Source organism: Halichoerus grypus, chromosome 15 (assembly GCF_964656455.1).
Source record: "Halichoerus grypus chromosome 15, mHalGry1.hap1.1, whole genome shotgun sequence".
In the NCBI taxonomy this organism is placed as follows: Eukaryota; Metazoa; Chordata; class Mammalia; order Carnivora; family Phocidae; genus Halichoerus; species Halichoerus grypus.
Genome location: NC_135726.1, coordinates 60,147,474 through 60,171,969, shown reverse-complemented (window position 1 = coordinate 60,171,969; position 24,496 = coordinate 60,147,474). Strand labels below are relative to the sequence as shown.

At 44.3% G+C, this 24,496-nt stretch overlaps 2 protein-coding genes and 1 pseudogene across 7 annotated transcripts in view; 2 read left to right on the top strand and 1 right to left on the bottom strand.

Annotated features, from left to right (window-relative positions):
• LOC118533232 (uncharacterized) overlaps window positions 1–18,065 on the top strand; it is a 102,540-nt gene extending 84,475 nt beyond the window's left edge. For 4 of the 6 annotated variants that reach the window (XM_078062892.1, XM_078062891.1, XM_078062890.1 and 1 more), the window contains exon 3: window positions 11,176–18,065. In XM_078062892.1, coding sequence (XP_077919018.1) covers window positions 11,176–13,283 — 2,108 coding nt within the window. In that variant the 3' untranslated portion in view covers window positions 13,284–18,065. Of the gene's footprint in view, window positions 1–10,389; window positions 10,519–11,175 lie in introns of those variants that run through there. The other 2 variants (XR_013444189.1, XM_078062893.1) reach the window with 2 other exon arrangements.
• The window catches only part of LOC118549667 (zinc finger protein 256-like), a 58,681-nt gene continuing 44,581 nt past the window's right edge, over window positions 10,397–24,496 (top strand). Inside the window, exon 1 of the mRNA XM_078062873.1 lies at window positions 10,397–10,518. The gene's annotated coding sequence lies outside the window, so the exon portion shown is untranslated. The remainder of the gene's footprint in view (window positions 10,519–24,496) is intronic.
• On the bottom strand, window positions 15,633–16,606 carry LOC144380234 (WD repeat domain phosphoinositide-interacting protein 3 pseudogene; annotated as a pseudogene).

Here is a 24,496-nt window from a genome sequence, read left to right as displayed (position 1 = left end):
CACATATCAGTGAGATCATATGATAATTGACTTTCTGTAATTGACTTATTTTGCTTATCATAATACCCTCTAGTTCCATCCACTTCATTGCAAATGGCAAGATTTCTTTTTTTTTTTTTGATGGCTGAGTAGTATTCCAGTGTGTGTGTGTGTGTGTGTGTGTGTGTGTGTGTGTGTATACACCCCACATCTTCTGTATCCATTCATCTATCGATGGACATCTGGGATCTTTCCATAATTTGGCTATTGTGGACATTGTTGCTATAAATATTGGGGTGCAGGTGCCCCTTCAGTTCATTACATTTGTATCTTGTAGTGCAATTGCTGGGTTATAGGGTAGCTCTATTTTCAACTTTTTGAGGAACCTCCATACTGTTTTCCAGAGTGGCTGCACCAGCTTGCGTTCCCACCAACAGTGTAAGAGGTTTCCCTTTCTCTGCATCCTCGCCAACATCTGTTGTTTCCTGACTTGTCAATTTTAGCCATTCTGACTAGTGTGAGGTGGTATCTCATTGTGATATTGATTTTATTTTCCTGATGCCGAATGATGTTGAGTATTTTTTCATGTGTCTGTTGGCCATTTGTATGTCTTCTTTGCAGAAATGTCTGTTCATGTCTTCTGCCCATTCCTTGATTGGATTATTTGTTCTTTGGGTGTTGAGTTTGATAAGTTCTTTATAGATTTTGGATACTAGCCCTTCGTCTGATAAGACATTTGCAAATATCGTTTCCCATTCTATCGGCTGTTTTTGGTTTTGTTGACTGTTTCCTTTGCTGTGCAAAAGCTTTTTATCTTGACAAAGTCCCAATAGTTCATTTTTGCCTTTGTTTCCCTTTAGAGAGGTGTCCAGCAAGAAGTTGCTGTGGCTGAGGTCACAGAGGTTGCTGCCTGTGTTCTGCTCTAGGATTTGGATGTATTTCTGTCTCACATTTATGTCTTTCATCCATTTTGAGTCTATTTTTGTGTATGGTGTGAGGAAATGGTCCAGTTTCATTCTTCTGCATGTGGCTGTCCAGTTTTCCCAACACCATTTGTTGAAGAGACTGTCTTTTTTCCATTGGATATTCTTTCCTGCTTTGTTGAAGATTAGTTGACCAAGAGTTGAGGGTCCATTTCTGGGTTCTCTATTCTGTTTCCTTGATCTGTGTGTTTGTTTTTGCCAGTACCATACTGTCTTGATGATGACAGCTTTGTAATAGAGCTTCAAGTCTGGAATTGTGATGCCACCAGCTTTGGTTTTCTTTTTCAACATTCCTTTGGCTATTTGGGGTCTTTGCTGGTTCCATACAAATTTTAGGATTATTTGTGCCAGCTCTGTGAAAAAAGTTAATGGTATTTTGGGGCACCTGGGTGGCTCAGTCAGTTAAGCGGCTGCCTTCAGCTCAGGTCATGGTCCCAGGGTCCTGGGATTGAGCCCCGCATCAGGCTCCCTGCTCGGCAGGAACCCTGCTTCTCCCTCTCCCACTCCCCCTGCTTGTGTTCCCTCTCTTGCTGTGTCTCTCTCTGTCAGATAAATAAATAAAATATTAAAAAAAAAAAAAGTTAATGGTATTTTGATAGGGATTGCTATACTATTGAATGTATAGCACTGAATGCTGCATTGTATAGCATTGTATAGAATGTATCAAGTATTGAATTTTGATAGTGATTGCTATGGTATCAAATGTATAGATCGCTCTAGGTAGCATAGATAGTTTAACAATATTTGTTCTTCCAATCCATGAGCAATGGGATATTTTTCCATTTCTTTGTGTCTTCCTCAATTTCTTTCATGAGTGTTCTATAATTTTCTGGGTACAGATCCTTTGCCTCTTTGGTTAGGTTTATTCCTAGGTATCTTATGGGTTTTGGTGCAGTTGTAAATGAGCTTGATTCCTTAATTTCTCTTTCTTCTGTCTCTTTGTGATTTCTGTGCATTGATTTTATATCCTGCCACTTTGCTGAATTCCTGTATGAGTTCTAGCAATATTGGGGTGGAATATTTTGGGTTTTCCACATAGAGTATCATGTTATCTGCAGAGTGAGAGTTTGACTTTTCTTTTGCTGATTCAGATGCCTTTTATTTCTTTTTGTTGTCTGATTGCTGAGGCTAGGACTTCTAGTACTATGTTGAAAAATAGTGGTGAGAGTGGACATCCCTGCCATATTCCTGACCTTACAGGGAAAGCTCTCAGTTTTTCCCCATTAAGAATGGTATTTGTTGTGGGCTTTTCATATATGGCTTTTATGGTATTGAGGGTATATGTCCCTCTATCCCTACACTGTGAAGAGTTTTAATCAAGAAAGGGTGCTGGCTGTATTTTGTCAGATGCTTTTTCTTCATCTGTTGAGAGGATCATATGGTTATTGTCCTTACTTTTATTAATGTAGTGTATCACATTGATTGATTTGTGGATGTTGAACCACCCTTGCAGTCCAGGAATAAATCTCACTTGGTCATGGTGAATAATCCTTTTACTGTACTGTTGGATCCTATTGGCTAGTATCTTGGTGAGAATTTTTGCATCCATGTTCATCAGGGATATTGGTCTGTAATTCTTTTTGATGGGGTCTTTGGTTTTGGGATCAAGGTAATGCTGGCCTCATAAAATGAGTTTGGAAGTTTTCCTTCCATTTCTATTTTTTGAAACAGCTTCAGAAGAATAGGTCTTAAATCTTGAAATGTTTGGTAGAATTCCCCTGGGAAGCCATCCAGCCCTGGACTTTTGTTTGTTGGGAGATATTTGATCCCTGCTTCAATTTCCTTGCTGGTTATGGGTCTGTTCAAGTTTTCTATTTCTTCCTGTTTCAGTTTTGGTAGTTTATATGTCTCTAGGAATGCATCCATTTCTTTGAGATTGCCTAATTTTTTGGCATATAGTTGCTAATAGTATGTTTTTATAATTGCTTGTATTTTGTCGGTGTTGGTTGTGGTCTCTCCTCTTTCATTCATGATTTTATTTATTTGGGTCCTTTCTCTTTTCTTTTTGATAAGTCTGGCCAGGGTTTATCGATCTTACTAATTTGTTTAAGGAACCAGCTCCTACTTCCGTTGATCTGTTCTACTGTTCTTTTGGTTTCTATTTCATTGATTTCTGCTCTAACCTTTATTCTCTTCTCCTGCTGGGTTTAGGCTTTATTTGCTGTTCTTTCTCTAGCTCCTTTAGGTGTAAGATTAGGTTGTGTATTTGAGACCTTTCTTGTTTCTTGAGAAAGGCTTGTATTGCTATATACTTCCCTCTTAGGACTGCCTTTGCTGCATCCCAAAGGTTTTGAACAGTTGTGTTTTCATTTTCATTTGTTTCCATGAATTTTTTAAATTCTTTTTTAATTTCCTGGTTGACCCATTCATTCTTTAGTAGGATGCTCTTTAGCCTCCATGTATTTGCGTTCTTTCCAACTTTCCTCTTGTGATTGAGTTCAAATTTCAAAACATTGTAGTCTCAAACTATGCAGGGAATGATCCCAGTCTTTTGGTACCAGTTGAGACGTGATTTGTGACCCAGCATGTGATCTGTTCTGGAGAATGTTCCATGTGCACTCGAGAAGAATGTGTATTCTGTTGCTTTAGGATGGAATGCTGAATATATCTTTGAAGTCCATCCAGTCCAGTGTGTCATTCAAAGCCATTATTTCCTTCTTGATCTTCTGCTTAGATGATCGGTCCATTGCAATGAGTGGGGTGCTAAAGTTCCCTACTATTATTGTATTATTATTAATATGTTTCTTTGTTTTGGTTATTAATTGTTTCATATAATTGGCTGCTCCCATGTTAGGGGCATAAATATTTACAATTGTTAAATCTTCTTGTTTGGATAGACAATAAGTCTGATATAGTGTCCTTTCTCATCTCTTATTACAGCCTTTGGTTTAAAATCTAATTTGTCTGATATAAGGATTGCCACCCCACCTTTCTTTTGATGTCCATTAGCTTAATAAATGGTTTTCTACTCCCTTATTTTCAATCTGGAGGTGTCTTTGGGTCTAGAATGAGTCTTTTGCAGACAGCATATCGATGGGTCTTGCTTTTTTTTATCCAATCTGATACCGTGTGTCTTTTGATTGGGGCATTTAGGCAATTTACATTCAGAGTAACTATTGAAAGATAAAGAGTTTAGTGCCATTTTATTACCTGAATAGTCACTGTTTCTATATATATATTCTCTGTTCCTTTCTGGTCTTTGTTTCTTTTGGGTTCTCTCTTCGCTTAAAGGATCCCCTTTAATATTTCTTGCAGGGCTGGTTTAGTGACACAAATTCTTTTAGTTTCTCTTTGTCCTGGAAGCTCTTTATCTCTCCTTCTATTCTGAATGACAGCCTTGCTGGATAAAGTATTCTTGGTTGCCTATTTTTATCATTTAGGACCCTGAATATATCATGCCAGTCCTTTCTGGCCTTCCAGGTCTCTATGGATGGGTTTGCTGCCTAATTTTTCTACCCTTGTAAGTTATGGACCTCTTGTCCCAAGATGCTTGCAGGAGTTTCTCTTTGTCTCTGAGGATTGCAAGCTTCACTATTTATATGTCAAAGTGTTGACCTATTTTTATTGATTTTGAGGGGTATTCTCTGTGTCTCCTGGACTTTGATGCCTGTTTCCTTCCCTAGATTAGAGAAGGTCTCTGCTATAATTTGCTCCAGTATGCCTTCTGCTCCACCCTTCTCTTTCCTCTTCTTCTGGCATCCCAATTATTCTAATATTATTTCACTTTATGGTATCACTTATCTCTCAAATTCTCCCCTTGTGATTCAGTACTTGTTTATCTCTCTTTTTCTCAGCTTCTTTATTCTCCATCATTTTGTCTTCTATATCACTAATTCTCTCTTCTGCCTCATTTATCCTAGCAGTTAGAGCCTCCATTTTTTTTAGATTTTAATTATTTGACAGAGCGCACAAACAGAAGGTGCAGCAGGCAAAGGGAGGGGGGGAAGCAGGCTCCCATTGAGCAAGGAGCCTGACGTGGCGCTTGATCCCAGGACCCTGGGATCATGACCTGAGCTGAAGGCCGACGCTTAACCGACTGAGCCACCCAGGCACCCCTAGAACCTGCATTTTTAATGGCATCTCATTGATAGCTTTTTTTATTTCAACTTGACTAGATTTTAGTTCTTTTATTTCTTCAGAAAGGGATTCTCTATTGTCTTCTATACTTTTTTTCAAGCCCCTCTAGTATCTTTATAACTGTTTTTCTGAACTCTAGTTCCGCATCTTACTTATATCGATACTGATTAGGTCCTAGGCAGTCAGTATTGCCTCTTGTTCTCTTTTTTGAGGTAAGTTTTTCTGTCTTGGCGTTCTGTCCAGAGAATAGATGGACGAGAGAACAGAATACTAAAATGGCAACAACAACCCCTTAGAAATATACACTAAAGAAATCAGAAGAGACCAGAAACCAAAAAAAATAAAAATCGTTAAAAAGTGAGAGAGAATATAATCAGGTGAACAGAATAGAGCAGTACACTGGATCCTGTGTGTATTTTGGTCTGTTTGTTAGAAAACTAGATCCCAAAAGTGTAAGGAACGAAAAACAAGTATGTACAAAAATAAAATTAAATACAGCGAAAGAATAGAGTGTAACTTTACAAATGAAAATTAAAGACAAGAAAAAAATATAAACAGGTAAACATACACTGTATCCGGGGTGTATTTTGTTCTGTTTATTAGAAGAAACTACATCCCAAAATTATGAAGAAAGAAAAACTTATATATACAAGAATAAAATTAAATACATTGAAGGAATAGAATGTAACTGTAAAGATGAAAATTAAAAAAGACTTAAAAATGGGGCGCCTGGGTGGCTCAGTTGTTAAGTGTCTACCTTCGGCTCAGGTCATGATCCCAGGGTTCTGGGATCGAGCCCTGTATTGGGCTCCCTGCTCAGCGGGAAGCCTGCTTCTTCTCCCACTCCCCCTGCTTGTATTCCCTCTCTCGCTGTGTTTCTCTCTGTCAAATAAATAAAATCTTTAAAAAAAAAAAAAGAAGACGTAGAAAAAGAATATAATTAGGTGAAGAGAACAGAGCGATACATTACATTCTGTGTGTATTTTGGTGTGTTTGTTATATGAAACTGCATCCCAAAACTGTAAAGAAAGAAATACATATATATCCAAAAATATAATTAAATACAATAGAAGAATAGAATGTTAACTCTAAAAATGAAAATTAAAAAAGACTTTAAAAAAAGAGTTGATAAAATAAGAAATTAGTTGAAAAGGAAAAAGAAAAAAATTAAAATTGAAAGGCTAAGGAATCATGAGAAAAATACCATGAATTCTATGTACTGTTTTCCCCTAGTGCTGGAGTTTTGCAGTTCTGTGTGATCAGTAAACTTGGTCTTAGTGGGACGTTCTTGTTGATCTTCTGGGGGAGGGGCCTCTTGCGCTGATGCTCAGTTGTCTTTGCCCTGGGAGGAATTGTATCCCTCTTGTCAGGAGGCCCGGCTAAGTAAGGGGCTCTGGATTACTATATATGGCTTTTGTTCCCTGAAGGCTTTCCCTGCAGCTTAAGCAGATGATAACGAAAATGGTGGCCTCCCAGTCTCCAGGCCCAGAGCCAGAACCTCACGGCCCCCACTCCTCAGTGCACCCTCAGGGAAAAGCAGGCAGTCACTCCTGGCTCCCTGGTCTCTGGCCGTACTCCGTGGCTCACCCAGCCTGTGACGAAGCGTTTGGGACCCTGGGAGTCTCCAAACCCTGTAGACCCCTGCAGTGCACATGCGGAAGAGGGATCTCGCCAGGGCTCTGACGCTTGCTGAGCCCCTGCTTGGAGAGTGGTCACCCTACTGTGTGGCAGTTCATGGTTTATGGCAACACTGAGCTGAGTCCCCACTCTTGGGCTCCCTGATTGCAGCTGGATTCCTCGCTCCAATGTCTGGGAACTTTGCAGCATTCAGGCACCCCCGTTCTTTCTGTGACCCCAAGGATCCTGAGACCACACTGTCCCACCTAGTATTCTTCCTTGCTTGCTACCTGAGCACCTTTCAGGCAGGGACATACCTCACTGGAACAGCCTTCTAAAAGTTCTGATTTTGCATTCTGCTACTGTATCACTTTCCAGTGGCCGGCTTCCAGAGGCTCCCTACCCCCGTGGTTTATCTTCTGATATATCAACTTGAATTCACTTCTCCACACCTCCTACCTTTCAGAAAGCGGTTGCTTTTCTATTTGTAGACATGCAGCAATTCTTTTCTTAGGTCTCCCGTTGAGTTCACAGGTATTCAGAATAATTTGATAGCTATCTAGCCAAATTCCTGGGACCAGACAAAACTAAGGTCTCCTACTCCTCCGCCATCTTGGACTCTCTTTTCCCCGCATTTTTTTAATGGGACAGTGTCACCATCTTCTTTTAATGTAAACATTTAATACCAGAGATTAAGTTAATTTTTACCCGTTCAGAATTTTTGTGAATATATGAAATTTCCATTTTATTGTATAGTTTATATCACACTAGTTCAAAGCATTTCTCTACATGTATTCTTTCTCTCTTTTTAAGATTTTATTTATTTGAGAGAAAGCACGTATGAGCACAAGCAGAGGGGAGGGGCAGAGGGAGAGAGAGAAGCAGACTCTCCACCGAGCACAGAGCCCCATAAGGGGCTTGATCCCAGGACCCTAGTATCATGACCTGAGCGGAAATCAGACACTTAACCCACTGAGCCACCCAGGTGCCCCTACATGTATTCTAAAATAGCCCCTTTGGAATGATTTCCATCACCTGTAACATGTAAATATATAAAGGACCTTGATTCTAAACAAACAACATCTCAAATGAGTAACTTTTAGTTAGAGGATAAGAAAGTCATCAGATGATTGCAGTTGTTAATATCCAAAGGACACTTTGTTGAAATGTTTCTTCTGATGCAACAGTTATAAGTTGGAATATTCAAAAAACAAGGGCAGTACAAGAGTACAATAAACTAAACTTCTGCAGTTTAAGCCTCCCAAAGTCCTAATCCTTTAACAGAAGCAAAGCAAAGCATCTTTGCTGCAAATTAAATGGGTCTCCAGTATTTCCATCTAGTTGATATTTCAGAGCTAGACACCTAAGACAAAACGAATACATATACCATCTTGTTTCTGGTTGGTTTAATTATGCCTGAAGAGTTTAATACCCACCCATACAAGTCCAGTGGTGGAAGGTCACATAGATCACTCTGGTAATTGATAAGAAGAGACTGTAAAAGCACAGGCTGGTTGTGCTGGTGCAGCCCTGTGGGAAGTTTTCTAACACGAAGAATGAGTAGAACAGTTCTGCTACAAAGACCAGTTCATTAAGGATAGTCTGTATAGAAAGACAGAAACCTTCTTCTCTCCCACACATTATATGCCATCCTTGTTCTTAAAAAGTAGGTGGTATTAAGAGGATTTAGTGTTGTATTAAGTATATATTATGATCTAGTACTGCTCCATTTCCTCATATTTTGATGTCTTCCCAGCTGCTTGTGGCCTCATTAGGAGTCCCATCAGTGATTAGGTGGACTGTTACCAACTATTGATTCAGTTTTCAGTGCTTATATCTGACCCTCCTTTTGGAGAGTGGCACACCAGGAACTCCCCTGTATTGCTAGTATAAAGTGTGGTGTGACTCTCCACCCTGTTGTTCCTCTCTGCCAATGTCTGTGACCTCAGTGGGGGCAGGTACCTGTGGGCATCTGGATGCAGGTGTGCCTATAACATGCAACTCTCAGGTGAGTCTACTCCTCACTCCACTCAGACCACCAGTGGCCACCAGTGACTACACCTCACTGCATCCTTGGCCAACCCATTTTGTTCCTTTTTATGATTTCTATATCTTTGTTGAACAGCTTATTTTGTTTATTGTGTATCTTGTTGAATCGTCTACCTGTGTTTTCTTGTAGCTCACTAAACTTTGTTACAACAATTATTTTGAATTTTGTCCAATAGATCGCATATCTCCATTTCCTTGGGTGTGTTTTCTGATAAATTACTGTATTCCTTTGATGGTGTTATGTTTCCTTGATTTTTTGTTTCTTACATCCTTGCGTTGATGTTTGCACATTTGATGGTGTGGTCACTTCTTCCAGACTTTGTGGTACTTTTGGTCAGGAGAGTCCTTCACCTACAGGTGGGTGCAAGGGTGTCAGCTTCGTGGGGTGTGGCCGTTCTGGATCTGGGGAAGGCCCAGTGATAAACTCTCTGTGCAGCTCTGTCACCTGTCAGCATCAGCGAAGGCATCGGGAAGAGACAGCAGGATGGTCAAGGCTGTAGTATCCAAAGCAGTGGAGAAGACTGCTGAGGAACACCTGATGGCTTTTTTTTCCATGGAGAGTATTGTGGCAGAGTTGATGTCAGTGCTGAGTTTGACTTTTAGGCACCCTGTGGGTGGTGGCAGCGGCCCTGGTGTCTGATGGGCTGGCACTCTTGGAGTAGCCATGGAAGAGGGTCTGGTGTGCGGGCACTTTCAGAGTGACAGCAGTTTTGGCCCTGGGACACTGATTACACCTCAGTGGTGTTAGTTTGCTTTGTGAGTTGCAGCCACACCCCAAGCAGCCAGGAAGTTTGTGTCTGCGTGTGCATGGAGATACAGTGGCTGTGAGGTCCTGGCATCTGGCTGGCCTATCTGGAGAACATTTCCATTCCCTGGAAGACACAGGTGGACCTGATGCAGTGGGGGGTCAGGGTCTGGAATGCTGGCACACATAGGCGCAGATCTGGGGCCCAGGACATGCACAGGGTTGGGGGGCAGTTGTAGTCCTTGTCCTGGAGCTGCACAACAGCAGCTCCTCAGTGGGGGGAGCAGGACACAGTAGCTTTATATTCACTGAGTCCATGAGAGTGATGCGTGTTGGTTAACTCGGCACAAGATGCCAGCGTCCGCTGTGGAGCAGGCAGCTGGAGTCTGCTGAGCAGGGACTGCTGAAGCACCTGCCTTGTGGGAGTGATAGAGATCGGTGCAGCCCTTATTTCTGCCCCATCCCCACATCTCCGCCAGTAAAGTCTCCAGCTGTCCTTTCTGCATGCTTGCACTCTCCTCTATGCTCCACTGTGTAGTAATTGGCCTTAATTGGATTTTTGAGCCCTCTGAAGCTAATGTCATTCATGGACAGCTCTTGAATTCATTTTTGTTGAGGTGAAGGATGGTATCTCCTATTCTACCATCCTGCTGACATCAGTCACATAGGATGCTTGTCTGGGTGCTTTGTATCCTGAGTAGCTCTGGGACAGTGCTGGCCATCCACTTGGCCTGTTTTCCTCTAATATTTCTTTCCTTGTCTTTCCTTTTCCTTTCCCTTTCCTTTCCTTTCCTTTGCCCTTTCCTTGCCCTTTTCTTTTTCTTCTTTCCTTTCTTTTCTTAAGTAGGATCCATACCCAGTATGGAGTCCAACACAGGGCTTGAATTCATGACCCTGCGATCAAGACCTGCTCTGTGATCAAGGGTCGGATGCCCAACTGACGGAGCCACCCAGGCGCACTTTTCCTGCATTATTTCTATCCTCCTGGTACCCTGTAGTTGCTCAGGAGGGCTTACAGGGAAGAGTCCTTTGGGTATCATAGTATGGACATGCTCCGGGCATGAACAGGTGAGCTCACAGGGGCCCTGTTTCTCATGAATGGCAGCTGGGAAAGGTGTGATATCAGGCCTGTGTTCAGATCATACTGGGCACCTTTGTTTGTTCAACCAGAGTTCGGTGTGATTGCCGATGGCCACACCCCGTTTCTGTCTTTCCTTCTTCACTGTTGACAATTTGTGGACTTCTGGGCTCTACTCCTTTTGTAATTACATGACTTGCAGTGCAGGGGTAATCGGTGCTTCTCAGGCCTCTACATCTCACCCATTTCTCTCACTGCTCTTTCTGTGTACTTTGGCATCCACACTTGCCCAGTTTGCCGTGAGATGTTGACATATACTTAAACTGACCTTGAACAGCAGCAAATTTCTTGTGAGTGGATTTTCCCACAGCCTTCTACTCAGCCATGAAACAGGCCAACATGAAGCTGTGGGCAGAGAACAAGTTGTAGAGCCTGCCTCTCTTCCTTCTGGCTAGTGTGCTCTCCACAATACTTTGACCTTAGGGGCCCAGTAATGCACAGTGGCCACTCCTTCAATTGAATTTCATCTCCAGTGTCTGGAAAAGCATGCTATAAACTTGTGCCCAGGGAGGACAGATGATGTATGTGATGGGCTCACCCCCTCGCTATAGTCAACACAAATTTCACCAGCGCTTCTTTGCCTTCAGGTTGTTGCTGTGGAGCAGAGGATGAGGAAGCACCCTTTGCCCAGAGCACTTTGGTAGGCGTGTCACAGACCAGGACGCCCAAGGCAGCTCAGTCTTGCCGGAAGACCCACCCCTGTGAGATGTGTGGTCCAGTCTTGAGAGACATTTTCCACTTGGCTGCGCACCAGGGAAAAGAAAACAGCCAGAAACTGTTGAGGTGTGGGGCCTGTGGGAAACAGTTTTATTTCAGTGTAAAGTTTCAGCAGCAGCAGGAGCAGCACGTGGGTGCAGAACCCTTCAGAAGCCGTGTGGACAGGGCCTCTGTTGTGAAGACCTGGGGATTCCATGCTTCAGGAAAGCCCTTTACCTGTGGAGAAGTTCAGAAGGACTTCCTGTCTGGCTCAGGGCATCTGCAGCAAGAGGCCACTCATACTGGGGAGAATCCAAAGGAAATCACCCAGTGCAGGGCAACTCTACAAAGCAGAAAAAGTCATGACACCTGGGGAGAATGCAAGAACACCTTTGGTCCCAAACACACACATATTCAGGACCAGGGTGTCCACCTTGGAAGACAGTCCTTTGTGTGCAGTGAATGTGGGAGATCTTTTAGCACTCATACTACTCTCCATTATCACCACAGAGTTCACACTGGAGAAAGGCCTTATGAGTGCAGTGAATGTGGCAAGTCCTTTACCCGAAGACATAGACTCAATATGCACCTAAAGGTTCACTCAGGTGAAAGGCCTTATGAGTGTAGTGAATGTGGGAAATCTTTTATTTGTAGGTATGAACTCCAGTATCATCATAGGAGTCACTCTGGAGAAAAACCTTTTGAGTGCAGTGAATGTGGGAAATCTTTTACCTATCGCTCTGCCCTCAGTTATCATCAGAGATCACACAGAGGAGAAAGGCCTTATGAATGCAGTGAGTGTGGGAAATCTTTTACTTCTAGCTCTGCACTCAGGTATCATCACAGAGGTCACACAGGAGAGAGGCCTTATGAGTGCAGTGAATGTGGGAAATCCTTTAGACAAAAACATTCTCTCTCAATACACCAGAAAATTCATAGTAGAGGAAACCCTTACAAATGCAACAAATGTGGGAAATCTTTTTCTTGTAGTTCCAGTTTCCATTATCATGAGAGAATTCATACAGGAGAAAGGCCTTACGAGTGCAGTGAGTGTGGGAAATCTTTTATAAGTAGTACTGCCCTCCATTATCATCACAGAGTTCACACTGGAGAAAGGCCTCATGAGTGCCACGAATGTGGGAAATCTTTTAGCACTCATAGTGCTCTTCAATATCATCGCAGAGTTCACACTGGAGAAAGGCCTCATGAGTGCAGTGAATGTGGCAAGTCCTTTACCCGAAGAAATAGCCTCAATATGCACCTAAAGGTTCATTCAAGTGAAAGGTTTTATGAGTGTAATGAATGTGGGAAATCTTTTATTTGTAGGTATGAACTCCAGTATCATCATAGAGTTCATTCTGGAGAAAAACCTTTTGAGTGCAGTGAATGTGAGAAATCTTTTACCTCTCGCTCTGCCCTCAGTTATCATCAGAGATCCCACAGAGGAGAAAGGCCTTATGAATGCAGTGAGTGTGGGAAATCTTTTACTTCTAGCTCTGCACTCAGGTATCATCACAGAGGTCACACAGGAGAGAGGCCTTATGAGTGCAGTGAATGTGGGAAATCCTTTAGACAAAAACATTCACTCTCAATACACCAGAGAATTCATAATGGAGGAAGCCCTTACAAATGCAACCAATGTGGGAAATCTTTTACTTTTAGTTCCAGCTTCCATTATCATCAGAGAATTCACACAGGAGAAAGGCCTTATGAATGCAGTGAGTGTGGGAAATCTTTTATAAGTAGTACTGCCCTCCATTATCATCACAGAGTTCACACTGGAGAAAGGCCTCATGAATGCAGTGAATGTGGGAAATCTTTTATCACTCGTACTGCTCTTTCTTATCATCACAGGGTTCACACTGGAGAACGACCTTATGAGTGCAGTGAATGTGGGAAATCTTTTAGGGGAAAATCTAACCTCTCTCAACATTGGAGAGTTCACACTAGAGAAAGGCATGGTTGTATAATGAATATGCAATTTCCTTATTCAGTGTAATGCCACTGGTGGAAACTTTTTTTTTTTTTTAAGATTTTACATATTTATTTGACAGAGAGACACAGCAAGAGAGGGAACACAAGAAGGGGGAGTGGGAGAGGGAGAAGCAGGCTTCCCGCCGAGCAGGGAGCCCGATGCGGGGCTCGATCCCAGGACCCCGGGATCATGACCTGAGCCGAAGGCAGACGCTTAACGACTGAGCCACCCAGGCGCCCCTGGTGGAAACTCTTTGAGGAGCCATTTGCCTGATTTGAATCTTTTACAGTGGGGAGATTCTTTATAATGTTGGAAGTATGTGTGGGTATGTTGCATTTTCTAAATTGTCCAGAGATCTCTCTAGATTTATGTAACTGACAGTTCTGTGACCCTTTCACTTCTGCCAACTGGTAGGTCCACACGGTGCGCATCAGTCCTCACCCCAGTGTACTCAGAGAAGCTGACCTCGGTTCCCATGAATTGGAGCAGATTAGCGGTAACCTGAGGTCTTAGGGGCAGCTTTGCCTCCTCCTTGAATACCTTCAGGGCATTGACCTGAATCAGTGATAACCCAGAGAACAACATGAATTTGGCTGGCAGCTTATAGAGAATGACTACCTTTTTCAGGAACATGTTGGTCTCATGTGATACTTCTGATTAGTTTTTCCAGGTTCCAAGTCACAAACTGGAGAACTATCTGCTCCACGTTGATTTGGCTAAGATAATAATCAAGGCCTTACTGTTTAAGTCCTCTTTAACCTTGAATGTTCTACTTACTGTGAGGGGTAGTTTATAAAATGGTTTGGGCTCAACAAGCATCAAAGGGTGAACTTTTTAAGAGTCTCAAATTATCTATGCCTGAGGAGGGAGAGGGTGATGGCAGGAAATAGCTTGCCAATTTTGTTTTGTTTTGTTTGTTTGTTTTGTTTTAAGGATTTTATTTATTTGACAGAGAGCTAGAGAGCACAGGTAGGCAGAGTGGCAGGCAGAGGGAGAGGGAGAAGCAGACTCTCCGCTGAGCAGGGAGCCGGATGCAGGGCTTGATCCCAGGACCCTGAGATCATGACCTGAGCCGAAGGCAGACGCTTAATGACTGAGCCACCCAGGCGCCTCTGTTTTGTTTTTGTTTTTTTTTTTACAGAGTACAACAAAATTAGTCACTTTTATTTAAAAGAAACATTACAAATAAGTGCAAAATTAAATTTCATGATTAAATACACACCAAAGTAACATGCATGCTTTACACTGAAATCCACATACAAAGTTAGTTGATTACATGACAGAGAGAACTGGCAGAACCAGGAGCTGCCGCCGCAGACTTTCAATGTTTACAACCTGAAATCAAAACCATACAATTAGGCTTCTGTAAAGGGAATTTAAGAAAACGGAATACGTACCTCTGGGAGTACTAACAACATAGAGCCCATAACCTGTTTTAGCCACCGATGCTAGGAAACGTCATCATGTGCCTTCCCTTCTCAGAATGCTAGTGAGCGGCTCTGAGCAACGACGGGGGCGGCGGGCTGACGCTTCCCGCTCCTGCCCCGGGGTCCGGCCCGGCCGCTGCAGTGCCCAGCCCTTCCCTCCACATCCTCTAAATTAAGTGACCGTCTCCGTGTTACTCTGCTCCCTACACACAACGGGGAAACTCAGGAGACCCGCGGGGCACACGAAGCGCTCTGCTCGCCGCGGGCGATGCCAACAGCTCCGACAGACAGACAGACAGACGGGGACGGCCGCGCCACAGGCCCGGGAGACCAGGACGCCAGCTCGCAGGGAGACGCCCACCCTAGGCTCTCTGACGCGGCTGTCTCTCTGCGTCATGTTCAGAGGGGAGAAGGAGTTCCTTTCTCCTTTTCTAAGGCAAGCTGCTGGTATTCTGGTTCTATTTAAAAATCTGGTGTAATGCAAGAACTCGCATTGACACATTTGCTCATTTCCCCATTACAGACTCAGTAAAAATGATGGAATCTATTGCCAAAACAGATTTCTATTTGTCCATCCTTTTGTCAACCCAGTCCCTACATGTGTACGGAGCCCCCAGGTGCACGGGGGAGGCGCAGGTGGGAGGGCAGAAGCTAGCGTCAAAGCTGAACTAAAGGTCGCGGGCCAGCAGTTGGGCCCGGGCGGCTCAGAGCCACTGAGCGTCTACACTGCCTTGATGATGATTCGTCCTTTAATACTGGAAATGGGAAGCCCTGCTCAAGAAAACAGACAACCACAGAATGGCCTCAGGACCAAGGTCCCTGGGCAGTCCTCCAGCTGCTGACCCACAAGGCCCAAGGGCACGGGCACCTGCCCCAGGAGTCTGAAGGGCACACGCAGCGCTTTGGGGGTGGCCGGCTGTGGGTGCTGGTTGTACTCCCGGTGGAGTCACAGCTTGTCATCAGTCATTTCTAGAAACTGCGTAGACGTCCCGGATGCACTCCCCCTTGGGGTTGAATAGGAATTTGTAGTAGCTGCTGTCTGCACAAATCAGAATGACGGCATTTGGCTCTGTTCCAAAGGCACAGATGCACGGAGAGCCTGAGGGAACCTGAAACTAGACTGTTTATTCCTTTTTGGATCTTTGGCAGCAAAAATGTGCACTGTGCCGTGGTCACTGGACACGCAGATGAGGGAAGCGTCCGGATTGAAGTTAATGCAATAAATATGGGCTGCTGGAGATCCTCTTCGTAGTTCCTGGATTAAATGCCCTGATGAAGTATCAAATATTCTTATAAGGGTCCCTTTCTCAGATGTGGTTGCAATTCTTGTTCCCTGCAGGTTGAGAGCAATGCAGCTCAGGACGCCCTCGTGGGCTGGAATGTCCACGGGCGGCTTCTCGGTGCAGGCCAGGTCCACGAGCTGCACGTGGCCCGTGTGTATGCCCGGGAAGGCCAGGAGGGAGTTGTTACTGTTGGCCACAGGACGCAGAGGCCTTTAGGATTATAGCAGGTTTCAAAGACATGCAACTGATGGGGATTATGTGTGAATGTAAACACCTTAATCATTGAGTCCAAAACAACCACAATTCGATCTCGCTGCAGCTAGACTGCTTTGACTTCTGTAGAAAATTCTATTTCAATAACAGTCTTCTTCGTCAGGTCATCCCAGATCATCACTTTGTTGGGGGAGTATTTCGGCTTTTTCCCACCACCGACTAAAGCTAAATAGTTGCAGCGAAATAACATTTCAACATGGCCAGCTCCTCCTTCCAGAAATTCCTGTTTCTCTTTTTCTTTTAGCGGATTGGTGTTACAGACTCGGAATCCGTTTTCCATCCCACAGGCAAAGCATCCATGGTCCTGGCTGAAGCCAGCATAGAGCAGCCCGTTGCCGTGGGGCTTACACGGCAGGAGGTTCATGGCGCCGCCGCGAAGGTCCGCCGCGAAGGTCCGCCGCTCCTCAGCGCCGCATGCCCTGGGGGAGGCCGGGCGCTGGGGTCTTGTCTGTCCGGCGGACGCCGCCGCTCCGGACTGTTTCGTTTTGTTTTTTAAGTAAACTGTATGTTCGACTTGGGGCTCAAACTCAAAAACCCCGCGATCAAGAATCACAAGCTCTACTGAATGAGCCAGGCAGGCGTCCCAGTAGCCTGCCAGTTTGGACTAAATTTGCATTGCTGCCTCACAGCCTCCTAGGAAAAACTGCGGGGCTTTCTGGTCTTCGTTTGAGGCCTGGATGACATGTGTTTTAGGAGTCTCAATGATGACCCCCAGGAGGGGGCAGGTGTGAGACTCTTAGTGCTTCTGAAAGCAACATGAATTTTTTCCCTTACTCAAAGGAGACATCACAGGGGATGTCAGCACTGCCGAGGGGGTATTTTCCCATGTCTACAAACAGCCATGTGCTCTGATGTCCACAATTCACTGGGCTAAGGTCACTGGTTGTAAGACCATAGGGGTCAAGGGAAACCATAATTGGTACAGAAACACTGGCTTAATAGGAAGGGGAGGAGACTGCAGCCAACTGAATGGAATGTTCTTCTAAAATGCATCCAGACCAGTTTCTGTGACAGTGACTCTGCAGGATCAGTGTGTACACAAATCAATGTAGCTGAAGTCATTCCCAGATAGAATAATTGAAAGGTACTGGTGATTCCTTTAACCCCTCCGTGTTTCCCACCTCAAGATCATTACTGCACAGAGAGGAAAACAAGATATTAAGAGAGGTGAGGGGCGGAATCTATAGTTTGTTGATGTGGCGCTTAAGACCCAGGCAGTGTTCCTGTTAACTCCGGTGGAAACGTCCTTCATTGCTCCCTTTAGTTGGAGACACTGAGGCAAGACTGACGCTCAGAGGACATAGGAACAAGGTGGGACTGTCAGTATAGGGTTGCCAAACCTATTTTTATTTTGAGCCAATTTTTAAAACTTTATAAAAGTTTAATTTATAGATGCTAATAAATTGCATATATTTAAGAATGTAAAATTGGTAAGTTTTGACAGGGATATGAATCTCTGACACCATCATAATCCCGATAATGACCATAGATGTCATGGTATATATTACCTCCTGCCCTATTATAATCTATCCTTACCCTGCCCACCTCTCCAGGTAACCCTTATACTTTGTTTTACAATGGAAACCATCACATTTTTAATTTATATGTTTGGAATCAAACTGTTTACTCTTTTTATTTCCTTTGTGTTTCATAATTACTTTGACTTCTTCAGTGATGTTACACAAGTAGCTCACTGTTCTGTCTAGATAACACCCTTATGTTTGCATATGCCACTGTTACTTTATTTATCTTTTTTATGGGCTTTTAGGTTATTTCTAGATTTTGCCTATTGAAAATAAAGCAGTCACAAACATTTGTCAGTACTTTTATGTAGATGTATGCTGTTTTTATTTTTGTCAGTAACTTAATGTTAGGTACCGGAGTCACAGGGTAGGTGAGTATTAACTTTTGAAAAAACTGCTGTGCTGCGATCACAATGACTGTTTTTTGCTTTTGCATTCGCATCAGCAGTGGATGAAAAGTCCACTTCTCCCACATCCCTGCCAATACTTGATATGGCCATTCTTTAATTTCAGCCCATGTAATAAGTGTGTAGTACAATCTCAGTGTAGTTTTAATTGCATTTCCTGAAAGATTCATGATTTTGAGCATTTTTTTTTAAAGATTTTATTTATTTGACAGAGACAGCAAGAAAGGAAACACAAGCAGGGAGAGTGGGAGAGGGAGAAGCAGGATTCCCGCGGAGCAGGGAGCCCGATGCGGGGCTCGATCCCAGGAACCTGGGATCGTGACCTGAGCCGAAGGCAGATCCTTAACGACTGAGCCATCCAGGTGCCCCGATTTTGAGCATTTTTAAAATGTCTTATTTGCCAATTGCAAATCTTTTGTATTGCTTTTCCATTAACCTCATTTGCCACTTTCTTGTGTGTAAGTTACAGTGATTTTCCTTTTCATTTACAAATAAGACAATAAAACAACAAAGACATTTTAAAAGAAAACCACAGGCCCCGAATGGAGTCACTTTGCTACCACTGCATCACCAAACCCGAGCTTAAGAGCTAACCTGATTGTAGTTTTCACTTTTCGTCAGTCAGCCTGAAGGTTCCTGGTTACGGTGGTGATGTAATCCTCCTAATAAGTCCCTGTTGTCCCCCAAAAGGAGGTGACTTTGCCCAAATCCATTTTTGTTTTCACAATGTCCTTGTCCTGCTTGTCCTGCCTTTAAAACCTTTCTGCCCCTTTGAGACCCTTTCTGTTAGATGGGATGCTGTGGAGATAATCTGATCTTCAAATTTACTCAGTTGAGTATTGTTTTTTATTTTATTTATTTACTTAATTTAAATTCAATTAGCCAACATATACCACATCATTAGTTTTAGATGTAGTGTTCAAGACTATTGTTTTTTTAGTAGACATATGTTGGAGTTGTCCTGGGTTTTATATTGGTTGATCATTTTTCTATATGGAGTAACTGTTTCTAAATACTGGAAGGTCTTTATTATTTTTCCTCAGATTTTTTTGTGTCCTGCACACGTCATGACCCAAAACACCATACATGTTTAAGTTTAGAGTGCATTCTTACCATCATGTCTGGACTTTTAAGTGCAGAATTCAGAAATACAAAAATCCAGCCCCACTTTATAGTATTAGGCTATTTACAAACTGTAAATTCTCCCATTATGAGAGCGGGATATGCTCAGAGAAGGCGCAGAAAAACTACTTGGGTGTTAGGTGGAAAACTAAACCTTGGCGTGTGCAGGAGACTTTACAAGGCCAGGCAGACAGCAGCTGTGGGGGCTGTGAGCTGGCTGGAGGTCTGCAGGAGCCTCTCAGGCAGGGGACCTTAATCCTGACAGGCCAGAGGGGAGGGACGTCCCTGAACATCCTGACTGGTGACTGAAAATCTGGCTGGTCTCACGTTAGTAGTGACAAGGTTGTCGTGTACACCCACTCAGGTCAGAGTCGCCGCCTCCGATTCCACCCAGTACACTGGGAGAAATTCTCACCGTGGGACGCCAGCCTCCAAGTGATTTAATTTCTAAGCTTTCTGTAATAGTTGACTGCTGGTCCCCAAAGAGTCGACATTCCGTGCATCTCACCACTGTTCTGGGATGTCTTACCGGACCGCTATTTCCGGAGAAGCCAGCTGGGCGGAGTACGGGGCGGGGGCGCGGGCGCTGGGCCACTTCCGGCCTCACCCTGGCCAGGAAGGACAGGGAGCCAGGTGGGGCGGGGCCTCTCCCGGAAGAGAGGGATTTCCGCCCCTGGGCGGGGCCTCACCCAGAACTTCCGGGTCAGTGCTGGCCTCCCTCTCTGCCCGGAAAACTGGAGTCCAGGCCCTTTAAGGGCCTCCACCAGAAGGAAGAGGGTCCCTAGGTCAGGCGTGTGGGAACCTGCGGACGTTTTTCCCGCCCCCGGGACACACGCGGGATCGTGGTCTCATCTCGGAGATTATGCCAGGAAGCGGCCTGCAGGGCGGCCTGGTGCCGGGTGGGAGGGCAGGGGTGGTGCAGAGACAGAGGAGACACCTGGAAGTTGTTGAGTACATCGGCAGGGAGCCCGATGTGGGGCTCGATCCCAGGACCCTGGGATCACGACCCGAGCCGAAGGCAGACGCTCAACGACTGAGCCACCCAGGGGCCCCACACTTCAGGGTTTAAAGAGGGAAAACGTTCCTGCTCGGCGGGAAGCCTGCTTCTCCCTCTCCCACTCCCCCTGCTTGTGTTCCCTCTCTCAGTGTGTCTCTCTGTCAAATAAATAAATAAAAGCTTTAAAAAAAAAAAAAAAAAAAAGAGTAAGTGCCCTGTCTTCAGGAACGCAACTAGCGGATGGAATGTTTTACTCTGCATTTATTTTACCCAGACACTTCTTTAAAAACTAATTCTTGGGGCGCCTGGGTGGCTCAGTCGTTAAGCGTCTGCCTTCGGCTCAGGTCGTGATCCCAGGGTGCTGGGATCGAGCCCCACATCGGGCTCCCTGCTCAGCGGGAAGCCTGCTTCTCCCTCTCCCACTCCCCCTGCTTGTGTTCCCTCTCTCGCTGTGTCTCTCTCTGTCAAATAAATAAATAAAATCTTTAAAAAAAAACTAATTCTTGGGCTACCACCAAAGTGTCTGAGTCAAGAGGTCTCGGTTGTGGGCTGAGAATGAGCATTTCTAATGAGTTGACGTGAAGCTGATGGAGAGGGTCAGTGCAGAGATGAAACTGTGAAAACAAGTTATTTAGGGAAGGCCAGGCTGCCTCCCTCCAGGCTCCAGGCCAGGAGGCTGTAGATGTACACACTGTGATGAGCAGCACAGCGAAGGGTTCTCATGCACAACTGCTGAGTGCTTCTGCAGTGAGCCAAGCAGGCCAAAGGCTTAAAGGGCTGGAGTCCCAGGGTCTCCACTGCAGAAGAGTCCACAGGAAGCCACCCACACACCTCCTTCTTTCGTGTGGAACTGCAAATCAACAAAGAGGCCACTAGGTGTGGGTGGCTACAATGTCCTACCACCTAGAGAGGCAAACTGAAACCTAACCTGGAGCAAAATCTTCTAAATGCCTCAACCTAAAAACACCGAATCACACAAAGCTGTCTATGTTGGTCTCCATGCTGGGCATGGAGCCTAATTAAAACACACACACGCACACACAAGTCAACTAGTTTTCCAAATAAGACACTGCCTTAACTAATAGCCAATCACATAACTTACTGCTTTGCTTCCCTTTTTTAGTCTACAAAAGCCTTTACCTAATTTGGTTTGGTGCTGTCTGAATGGATTTGGTGTTTGTACAAATAAGCTCTTTGAAATTTTCACGTAGCTCACTTCATCTTTTAAGAGAGCTAATGAAAATAAAAACCCACAGGACTCATCCTTGCTCAGTGGTGCTCTTAAAATTAACGAGGGTTCCCTTTCTGCCCAGTGGATTATTACACCTGGACCCCTCTTCTCACAAAATCACCTCTCCTTGTTTCCATTTTACCTACCTCATTCTAACATAGAATATAAGTTAGTAATTCTGCTTTCCTGTTTCCTGTGTTTTCCTTGAACATAATACAAGGCATTTGAAGGCAGGGCTGCTTGTCTTCTGCCTGAGTTTCTCCCATGCATCTACCAAAGTTCCTGAGAAACCAGTATGTGCTCAATGCACATTTGTTAGGAGAGTGAATAAACATTACATTTCTTTTTTTTTAAAGATTTTATTTATTTGAGAGAGAGAGAGGGAGAGAGCACAAGCAATGGGAGGGGCAGATGGAGAGGGAGAAGCAGACTGCCCACTGAGCAGGGAACCTGACAGACACAGGGCTTGGTTCCAGGACCCCAGGATCATGACCTGAGCCAAAAGCAGACACTTAACTGACTGAGCCACCCAGGCGCCCCTAAACATGACATTTCAATTTCTTTCTCATTTTAACTACTTTGGGTATCATAAATTTCCTCAAGTCTCTCTCCAAAGTGGTGTGAAAATTTGTAAAGGAAACCACATTTAAAATGGAGCTTTAATGGGGTGCCTGGATGGCCCAGTCCTTTAAGCATTTGACTCTTGATTTTGGCTCAGGTCATAAACTCAGGGTCATGAGATCTAGCCCCACATCAGGCTCCACCCTCAGCGGGGAGTCCACTTGAGAGTCTCTCCCTCTAACCCTCCCCCACTCCTCTCTCTCATGCGCAAATAAAATCTATTTAAAAAATAAAATGGAGCATTCACACGGGGAGGAATGGAAAATCAGCAGGAAAAAAAGAATATTATTTTTATCTTGACAAGGAAGGACACTTTCCCAGTAGGAATTTAATCTCCTGCTTTGAACAAAAAAGGATGATCTCTCCTTACCCCAGCAACCACACACTAACCAGGGACATGCAGCCAATGAAACACTGTCACAACTAAAAGCTCTTTTTCTTCAATAAACTTTTATTGAGAGCAAATCTCCCCACTCTCCTCTTAAACCGTAATAAAAGCTGACTTTCCTTCTCTCTTCAGACTTGCTTGTGCTCTGCCCTGGAGTGGTTATCCCCGGTTGCAATTCTTCTGTTTTTCCTGAATAAACTCAGCTTGCTAGTAAAATAACTGGCTATTTACTTTTAAGGATGACAGTAGCATTCCTCAATGTTTTCAAGAATGAAAAAGTCACATTTGGAGATAAAGGCCTCACAATGACCAACCACATTGGTCTAGCACAGTCAAGTGCTCCGTTTGATTCTATCATTTCTCACTTCTTAAGGCTTTTTCTAAAAGTACTCTGAGATCGTAATTGTTTCTTAGCTTTTACTGATGTGTAGGGAGATGGAATGTGGCTTTCCCCATAGCTATTTCTGCCACTGTCTTTAAATAGCTCAGTAAAGTTATGAGCAGCTTTCTGAAATGTGCATTTCACCACTGTTTTTCTGAGATAACTTCAATTCCTAAAACAACACTACTGCCAGTGCCTGAAGAAAGAAGAATCACTTCCCAGCAAGAAGGTGAGATCACTGGGTTCAGATAACCCCCCCCTTTTTTTTAAAAAGATTTTATTTACTCATGAGAGACAGAGAGACAGAGGCAGAGGGAGAAGAAGACTCCCCGCTGAGCAGGGAGCCCCAGGTGGGACTCAATCCCAGGACCCTGGGATCATGACCTGAGCTGAAGGCAGACGCTTAACCAACTGGGCCACCCAGGCGCCCCTCAGATAACCCTTTATTTCAGGGCTCAGATTCTCCCCTTGCACACTTGCTCCAACTGAAAATGGCAACATGTGTTTGGTACCAAAAATAGCATCGGTTAAGTTGCTCTATGTTTGGGATGATGTCAGATTCCTGAAAGGAATTGAATACATAGAAGTACATGGATAAAAGTGTTCCTTGATAGGGACGCCTGGGTGTCTCAGTCGGTTAAGTGTACGCCTTCAGCTCAGGTCATGATCCCAGGGTCCAGGATCGAGTCCCTCATTGGGCTCCTTGCTCAGCGGGGGCCTACTTCTCCCTCTGCCTGCCGCTCACCCTGGTTGGGTGCACTCTCTCTCTGACAAATAAATAAAATCTTAAAAAAAAAAAAAAAGGTCCTCGATAGATGTTACATAATCACTATACAGGCAAGAGAGGTTTAATGTGGAACCAGAGCCTGACCGCGTCATTGACCACTTCATTCGGGGTGGCCTACCATCCCTGTCCTTCAATGTCACAGACCTGTAATGGGTGTGGAAGAGGAAACCACGGGCCCAAATGGAGTCACTTCCGCTAGGCCGTGTCACCAAACCAGGGCATAATACCGAAGCTCACTGCACTTTCAACTTCCCCCAGAAATTTAGTTTCCAAGCTCAGTCAGGGATTTCCTGGTCAGTACCAAAAAGGTAATCTACATGGATAGGCCCACTCCATTCCCCAAAGAAAGATGACGGAGTCTCCTAATAAGACTCTTTTGTCCTCACAATAAGGTGACCTCATGTGACATAATCCCTTTATCTGTTAATGATGTTTTTGTCCTACCTTTAAAAACCTTTCCCTGCGCCTGGGTGGCTCAGTCCTTAAGCATCTGCCTTCGGATCAGGTCAGGGTCCCAGGGTCCTGGGATGGAGCCCAGAATCAGGCTCCCTGCTCAGCGGGAAGCCTCCTTCTTCCCCTGCCTACCGCTTCCCCTGCTTGTGTTCCCTCTCTCGCTGTGTTTCTCTCTGTCAAATAAAAATCTTAAAAAAAACAAAACAAAACAGAAACAACTTTCCCTTTCCATAGCGCTTTGGAGCTGCCATCTACTTGTTAGATGCGGTGCTGCCCAATCCACAAATCCATGAATAAAGCCAACAGACCTTTACAATGTACTGGGCTGAATTTTTGTTGTTAA